General features: G+C 41.8%; 1 protein-coding gene across 1 annotated transcript in view; it reads right to left on the reverse strand.

The window, feature by feature from the left end:
• Positions 1 to 4,552: 4,552 nt before the first annotated feature.
• LOC111722791 (zinc finger protein 679-like) overlaps positions 4,553 to 9,220 on the reverse strand; it is a 7,826-nt gene continuing 3,158 nt past the window's right edge. The window contains exons 2-3 of the mRNA XM_023509126.1: positions 5,266 to 5,392; positions 4,553 to 4,782 (exon numbers count right to left, since the gene is read on the reverse strand). Of these exons, the coding sequence (XP_023364894.1) occupies positions 4,673 to 4,782; positions 5,266 to 5,392 (237 nt within the window). The 3' untranslated portion in view covers positions 4,553 to 4,672. The remainder of the gene's footprint in view (positions 4,783 to 5,265; positions 5,393 to 9,220) is intronic.

A 9,220-nucleotide genomic window follows, 5' to 3' on the forward strand; every position in this document is an offset into this window, starting at 1 on the left:
TAAAATATTCACGCCCAGCACTTGTGAATTGCTCTGGGTAGAATTATTAGCTATAACTGAGAGAAATTTAAAAACACAAAATTATGTCATTGAGTTTCATCACAATTGAATAAATATACATTATAAACTTTATCTTTAAAATTATGACAAGCACAGTAGCAATATGGCATAGTACAGGACACATGCCCTCATAATTTTTGAGATACCAAAAGTAAGAAATATATACTGCATTTTAGCGATTATAAAAGCAAGTGAGAATTTTCAGTCCACCAGGTGAGTACGATGTGAAGAAGTATATACAGGCTGGGTGCAGTTGTTCATGTTTGTAAACCTAGCACTCTGGGAGAATGAGTGAGTAGAATGCTTCAGCACAGGCATTTGAGAGCAATCTGAGCCAGAGTGTAACCCTGTTTATACCAAAAATAGAAAAAAATTGGTGGGGCATGTGGCAGACACCTACAGTCCCAGCAACTCAGGAAGCCGAGGTGAGAATATTTCTTGAGCCCAGGAGGTTGAGGTTGCTGTTAATTATAATACTATAGCACTCTATCTGTGGTGAAAGACACTCTGCCTCAAGAATATATAACTATACAAAATAAAATAAGAAAAAAAATGATAATGACAAAAGGTGGAAAAATGGGAAGAAAAGTTTATTCTACTTATAGACCACAGACATTCTCCCATCTGAAAACAGCACTGTCCATATGAAAGTAAACTTTTTCCTTAAAAGAAAAATAGAGACCTGCATTAACTCTACTGGCTTTTCAGGGCTTACTTTTATTTATTTATTTATTTTTGAGACAGAGCCTCAAGGTGTTGCCCTGGGTAGAGGGCCATGGAATCACAGCTCACAGCAACCTCTAACTCCTGGCCTCAAGTGATTTTCCTCCCTCCGCCTCCCAAGTAGCAGGGACTACAGGCGCCTGCCACAATGCCTGGCTATTTTTTGTTGCAGCCATCATTGTTGTTTGGCAGACCCAGACTGGATTCAAACCCGCCAGCTCAGGTGTATGTGGCTGGCGCCTTAGCCGCTTGAGCCATAGGCACCAAGCTTTCAGAGGTTTTCTAAAGATAGGTTATGTCTCGCATGAGAGAGAGTGCTGAAGGGAATGATACTATAGTTTATAAAACTGATTGGGGGAGCTGAAATCAAAGACAAAATATTGTGGCTCCACGCCTGTGGCTCAGGTAGTTTCTTCAACGTTGTTGTTTAGGTGGCCTAGGCTCGGTTTGAACCCGCCAGCCTTAATGTGTGTGTGGCCAGCACCGTAACCACTGGGCTACAGGCACCAAGCCCCACTGAGAATTCTGAAGTGATTATGTGGGCATCTCCAACTTCTCCCAGCCTTGATCTGGGACTAGTCCCACCCATCCAGAGACCTGAAGGGAGATGCTCACTCATGACAATGGAGACAGGCCTGAAAACCTTGGCACTTTTTGTGTGTATATATGTTTATATATCTATTTGTGTGTATATACACATATATACAGACACTAGAACCTCCAATTGACCACCTTCCTAAGTTCACCTAATGTACATAAAGTGGGCATGCACCGCATGTACGTATCAGTACACTAGGCCAAGTTCTTTATGCTAACCACCTATGTGTGTTGACAAGATTTTTATAATCCCTTGAGTGGTCAGCTTACCAAGGTCTACTGTGTTTCTGTGTGTGTGTGTGTGTGTGCGCACGCGCATAATGCAGTCCTGATAAGCATAACCTAAGCAAGAGATAGTTATAAAACCAGGGTTATTTATGACAGGAATGGTGGCCCATATCAGTAATCTTAATCACTTTAGGAGGCCAAGGCAGGGTGATCACTTGAGCTCAGGAATTTGAGACCAGCCTGAAAAAGATCAAAACCCCTTCTCTACTAAAAATAAAAAAACTAACCAGGCAGTGTGGCAGGTGCCTCTCATCCCACCTACTGGGGAGGCTGAAAAGAGAGGATCATTTGTACCCAAGAGTTTGATGTTGCTGTGATCTACAATGCCTCTGAATTCAACCCCAGGGTGATAGAATGAGAAACTGTCTCAGAAAAGATTTTAAGAGCTGCAACGAAAAAAATAGCTGGGCGTTGTGGCGGGTGTCTTTAGTCCCAGCTTCTTGGGAGACTAAAGCAAGAGAATCGCTTAAGCCCAAGAGTTGGAGGTTACTGTGAGCTGTGATACCACGGCACTCTACCCAGGGCAACAGCTTGAGGTTCTGTTTCCAAAAAAAAAAAAAAGTTGAGAAATCAGGCTCAGTGCCCGTAGCACAGTAGTTCAGGGGCTAGGATGCCAGCCACATATAGTAAGGCTGGCAGGTTCGAATCTAGACCTGGCCTACCAAACAACAATGACAACTACAATCTAAAAATAGATGGGCGGGGCAGCACCTAAGGCTCAGTGAGTAGGGCGCCAGCCCCATATACCCAGGGTGGCAGGTTCAAACCCGGCCCTGGCCAAACTGCAACAAAAAAATAGCTGGGCACTGTGGCGGTCACCTGTAGTCCCAGCTACTCGGGAGGCTAAGCCAAAAGAATCGCCTAAGACCAGGAGTGGGAGGTTGCTGTGAGCTGTGTGATGCCATGGCACTCTACTGAAGGCGATAAAGTGAGACTGTGTCTCTAAAAAAAAAAAATAGACAGGTGATGTGGCAGGTGCTATAGTCCCAGCTACCTGGGAGGCTGAGGCAAGAAAATCACTTAAGCCCAAGAGATTGAGGTTGCTGTGAGCTATGATATCGCACTCTACCACTCTACTGAGGGCAACAGCTAGAGACTCTGTCTCAGAAAAATAAAATAAAGTTGAGAAATTAGAGCATATACAAATTAACTGTTATATTAACTATCACAGTTCATATAAAGACAATGATGAAGTTAAATAACATGAGCTTTTTTATATATTTGGGGGAAGATTCTTAAGTGTTCTGATAAAATTTACTGGCTATACTTTGTGCAGAATCTTATTTGAAACCTTCATTGAGTCAAAAACTATAAAGCAGAAGACATATGCCATCTATCTGAAGTATCCTGAGATGTCTGACCCAAATATTAGTATTAACTGCTCACTCTCACATTTTGAACAGGACACTAAGGCAGCGGTTCTCAACCTGTGGGTCGCAACCGTTTTTAACAATGAAAATAAATCGCCGCATTAGGAAGGTTGAGAACCACTGTGCTAAAGAAAAAAGAAATTGTTTTGAGGCATAGTTTCATTCTGTTGCCCAGGTTAAAGGGCCATTGCATCAGCCTAACTCACAACAACCTCCAACTCCTAGTTTGAAGTAATCCTTCCGTCTCAGCCCCCCAGTAGCTGAGACTACGGGCAACCAACACACTACCTAGACATTGTTTTTTAATTTTAGTAGTGAAAGGATCTCATTCTTGTTCAGGCTTGCCTTATACTCCTGAAAACAAACGATCATCCCACCTCATCCTCTAAGAGTGCTAGGACTGTAGAAGTGAGCCACCATGCCTGCTTAAAGAAAAAAAATTTTTTTTGAGACAGAGGCTCAATCTGTCACCCTGGGTAGAGCACCAAGGCATCACAACTCTCACAGCAATCTCCAACTCCTGGGCTCAAGCGATTCTCCTGCCTCTGCCTCCCAAGTAGCTGGGACTATAGGCGCCAGCCACAACACCCGGCTATTTTTTGCTTGTACTTGCCATTGTTGTTTGGCAGGCACAGGTTGGATTCGAACACACCAGCACCTTAGCCGCTTGAGTCACAGGCACCGAGCCTAAAGAAAATTTTTTTAAAATGTTTCAGAGATCCTCAAAAATATACAAATATTTTTATATTCTAAAAATCAATCAAACAGCAGTCAGAGTTTGTAGTCCTGTATAAGCCATAGAAAGTTCTTCCTTTTCACTGTAAACTAGAAAGAACATCCCTGAAAACTAAACTCCTTCTAGAAATTAAAAAGAAAAGGCCAGGCACCTATAATTCCAGCACTCTGGAAGGGCAAGGCAGGTAGATTGCTTGAGCTCAACCAGTAGGAGTCCAGTCCAAGCAACAGCAAGACTACGTCTCTTAAAAAGAAAAACTACCTGATCATGGTGGCAGGCACCTGTAGTCCCAGATACTTGGGAGGCTGAAGCAAGAGGATTCCTTGAGCCCAAAAGTTTGAGGTTGCTATGAGCTATGACACCACGAAACTCTTCCCAGCATGACAAAGTGGGACTCTGTTTCAAACAAATCTAAAAAAATTACAAAGAAGAACAGGGCCAGGCATCATGGCATACACATGTAAACCGAGCACCTGAGAGGCCAAGGTGAGAGGATTCCTTGAATTTGTGAGTTTGAGATAAACAAGAGCAAGAGCAAGACTATAATTCTATAAAACACAGTAAAAACATTTGCCAGGCCTTGTGGAGAAACCTGTTCTCTCAGCTACTTGAAAGGCTGAGACCGAAAAATCACTTGAAACAAGATGGTTAAGATTGCTCTGTGCTACCTGATGCCATGGCACGCTAGTCTGATGGCAACACAGTGAGACTTTGTCTCAATGAGAAAATAAACATAAGAAATGAAAACAAGAACAGAGGTGCCTTTATGTAACAAGAAGAGAAAGAAACCCAGGCTTCCCAGAACTCATTTCAAATGAAGCTGAGCTTCCCTAATCACCTTGCATTGTTTGGTTTCCTCCTTCAACTTGGGACCTCTGACCAGTGTTATCTGCTTCATTCACTCCAACCTACCTGGGTGCTTGACCACTGTCTGGTGAGTCTTCACCTTCCAGGGTTCTTTCCTTTGCTCCAGACAGGTGATGAGGTCCGGCTTAGAGACAGCAAGCCCTGTTTCATTAGAAAACAAAAGATAACATGATGCTTGTTGGGCTTCACCAGTTAACAATCTAGTAACTTCGTAGAGCAGAAAACACAACATTTTAGAGATCCTAAAAGAATAATCTAAAAATAGAGGTTTCTGACAGAAACTTTGGAATATTTTAAAAGCATTTAAAATGCTCCACTACCCAGTACTATGGAAATAAAATTTGGTGCTAGAAACTAGACTTAAAGGTATGGGCAACAATTTCTAAGGTCTATATTTTTGAATTACTATCAATGAACCGAAGGATTAGCTCAAGAAAGGCTAAAATTAATGCCAAGATAACATCTGAAATATTTTCTTTTCTATACCAAGAACTTATGTTTTCCTTAGAAACAACAATTTGAAACTAAGACAGTCAAAGAAGAATCTACACACAACCCACCTACAAAGAAACAATATGAAATGCTTAGTGTACTGTAGGAACTGTGTATGCAAGTTATCCTCACCTAGGAAGACCAGATTTTTATAGGTCTCTAACATGACATCTCGATACAGATTGCGCTGAGCAGGGTCCAGGCAGGCCCACTCATCCACAGAGAATTCTATAGACACATCTCTGAATGTCAACAGTGCCTGAAAAAAAAATTAAAAAACTAAAAAGAACAATATTTATTATGATGCCAAGGGAAGACTTAATTTCATTTTTACATAAATGAATGGATCAGAACTTTCTTGACTTACATAACTGAATGGTATCATGTGATAAGTACAGCTGAGAGATATTCCTTCATGTGCTCTCTAACCCTGAGGAAAGATGATGAGATAACATCCACAATCCCAGTGTAGATACTATGGTTTTTTTAGGTTACAGTGCAAAAATAAAGCTACCAATATAGGCATGTGTATTTCTGTGCCTTACTTATATCATACACTATAAGCTGTGCATTTTTCTTTTCTTTTCTTTTTTTTTTTTTTTTGAGACAGAATCTCATGTTGTTGCTCTTGGTAGAGTGCCGTCACGTCACAGCTCATAGCAACCTCACACTCTTGGACTCAAGACATTCTCTTGATTCAGCCTCCCTTGTAGCTGGGACAACAGGTGCCCCCTACAATGCCCAACTTTTTTTGTTGTTGTATGTTTAGCATGCTCAGGCCAGGTTGTGACCTACCAACCAAGTGCATTTGGCCAGCGCCCTAACCACTGAACTACTACTTTAGGTAGTTAATGCCATCTTCTGTAAAAGTGCATGCACTTCATCTTTGCTTCTTTTTTCTTGATACAGTCTCACTTTGTCACCCTATGTAGAGTGCCATGCTGTCATACTTCACAATAACCTCACATTCTTGGGATCAAGAGATTCTCTTGCCTTAGCCTCCCCAGTAGCTGGGACTATAGGCACCTGCCACAACACCTGAGGATTATTTATAGACGGGTCATGCTGTTGCTCAGACTAGACTCAAACTGATCTCAGGCAATCCACCTGCTGTGGCCTCCCAGAGTGCTAGGATTGCAGGTGTAAGCCTCTACTCCTGGCCTCATGTACTTCACCTTATTCGACATAGAACTGATGGAGCTTCCAGATGGAGCTTCCAGCTTACCTAAATAGCATGTATTCCCCTTCTTTCCTAAAATCTAATGCAGACTTATCCATAATGGCAATCTTAGGTATTCACATTTTCCCATTTTATATAGGCACAAGGAAAACGTTTTCAGTATTATAATACATAATATATATATGTATGTGTGTGTGTGTATATATATATATATATATATTTTTTTTTTTTGAGTTAGAACATAAATTTATAGTTTAAATTTTTCAGGGGACATGAGAAGCCTGGCTGGCTGGAGACAATGGAAATAAAACTATGCTATACAGGTAAGGGAAGAGAAGTTTTCAGAGTCTCTTGAGTATTGTAATAATAGGGCAAAAGAATATTTGAAACTCATTAGGCAAGAACATCACAAGTAGAGAAGCAAAGGTTTGCAAGTTCTAAATACGCAACACTGCAGGAGAAGAAGTGGGCACAGCCCTGGACCTGGGACACATTTACCTGAGAAGCAATCATTGCTTTCTCTTTTCCTCTTTTTCATTTCCTTCTCAGGTGAGATTATCTGGATACATTACAGCTGCACCTGTACAGTATGCCTTTAAAGACATCAGTTTGACACCTTCACCTGCTACCACAATATCCAAAGGCAGAAGGATGATAGAGTATAGAAAAATATTGACCCTTTCCTGTTTTTTATCAATGGAGACAGTCAGGAACAAGAAGGTTCTGAATATAGTGCAAAGTGTAAGTTTATTATTTCTTGACATTGGGTACCCTAGCCTGCAGTAATTTCTACTATGGCAATGGGAATATGGGTCATGCTATCTTACGCACATTAAACCTAAGATAAGCAGGCCCTGTGACCTCCTTATGGAAGAAAGACTAAACTTTCATAAATACATCTGGGTGCTTGGTGCCCATAGCGCAATGTTATGATGTCAGCCACATACACCAAGGGTAGCGGGTTTGAACCCGGCTCGAGCCTGTTAAACAACAATGACAACTGCAATAAAAAAAAATAGCCGGGCATTGTGGTGGGTACCTGAAGTCCCAGCTACTTGGGAGGCTGAGGCAAGAGAATCGCTTAAGCCCAGAGTTTGAGGTTGCTGTGAGCTGTGACGCATGGCACCCTACCAAGGGCAACATAGTAAGACTCTGTCTCAAAAAATAAAGAAAGAAATGAATGAATAAATAAATAAATAAATGTATCTGGAAGTCTTCATGCTTGACACTACCCTAACCTAAGCATCACATGGAGACAATTAAAACCACATAGATTACACAACAGAGACTACTACAATCTTTGGGAAGGCAGAATCATTGTTAATGGGACTTCATAAACTTGGCCGTGGAACCCTAACAGGAAGCCTGAGCAGAGAACCACTTAGCTAAGCATTGCCTCTTAGGCTTTACTATACACACAAGTCATTTGGTATTCTTGGCCACTCTAAGTATGTGATCCTGCAAGAGCAGAAGTTATTCTGTCTTGAGGCCAGTAACCACTTTTTTTATTATGGCTATGTATGTCTTTGCTTATGAATTTCTGTACATTGAGTACACCTAAGGATCTATTTTCTCATTTTTCTTTTTGGGTTATTAACTGTAGAACTAAGATTGCAGAATTCCCCATGAAGGAAAATACTGAGCAGTGAGCCACCATTTCTGTTGTGGTCTAGCTGATGTCAGCCAGACAGCCAGATGGCAAAAAACCATTGCAACAAGACAGGCTGACCTACACATACAAAGCTCCTACACATAGTTCTCCCTAGTTCCTTACCCCTTTCACCACCTTTTGCTCAGCTAAGGAACATGAGGTGGTCCTTACAACATTAGTCTGCCATCTCCTCATGTTACTGTTTTTTTTGGTTCTTTTTGAGACAGTCTCACTATGTCGCCCTCAGTAGAGTGCTGTAGCGTCACAGCTGACAGCAACCTCAAACTCTTGGGCTTAAATGATTCTCTAGCCTCAACTTCCCAAGTACCTGAGACTACAAGCACCCGACACAACTTCCAGCTATATTTTCTGTTGTTGTTGTTGCAGTTGTCATTGTTGTTCAGCTGGCCCAGGCCAGGTACAAACCCACCAGCCTTGGTGCATGTAGCCAGTGTCAGACTCACTGAGCTATAAGACGCTGCCAATTTCACAGGTTTTAAGTGGGTCTATAAAGTGGCTTAACAATTTCATGTATTCCTCCTCCTAGACTAGAGCAGCACTCAGCTGGTGAAAGCAAACCCAGCACAGAGTCCCTTCTGCTCAACACTTTTTTTTTTTTTTTTTTGGCTGGGGCTGGGTTTGAACCCACCTCTTCCAGCATATGGGGCCAGCGCCCTACCCTTTGAGCCACAGGTGCCGCCCTCAACACTTTAACAACACAAATACCTTTGGTTCAAGGCAGACCAAAAATCACAATCTTTAAACTTAGCATTGTCTGCTGGCCCCTCAAAGGTTCCAGAGGTTAGAGAAGGCAGCCGTGTCTGAGGCAGGACCTGGATTCAGAATTTGGAACTTCTTGGAAACATGGTTATGTGCCCTCTGCACATTCATGGGAATTAGGGAAAAAGAAAAGTGAGAAAGTAGAAGAGTCTCAGGTGTACTCAATATACATCTGTGATTAAAGTTGACTTCCTGGGCCCCATAGCCTCTCGGTCAGTTTTAGGTCTAAAGATATTAGGATAATTGAAAGACAGAGATAAAATGGCTGATTGTGGCCCTACAAAGATATTTCTGTAGAAATCTACAAATTGTCCTCAAAGTCATCCCTAAAGTCACCATACATAGGGAATATGGGAAAAGGAAGCTCAATGGACCTTTACAAAATATATATTTTTTGAGGCAGAGTCTCATTATGTCACCCTTGATAGAATGCCAGGGCGTCACAGCTCACAGCAACCTCAAACTCTTGGGCTTAA

This window comes from Otolemur garnettii, unplaced genomic scaffold (genome assembly GCF_000181295.1).
Source record: "Otolemur garnettii isolate 467f Iridium unplaced genomic scaffold, OtoGar3 scaffold00383, whole genome shotgun sequence".
In the NCBI taxonomy this organism is placed as follows: Eukaryota; Metazoa; Chordata; class Mammalia; order Primates; family Galagidae; genus Otolemur; species Otolemur garnettii.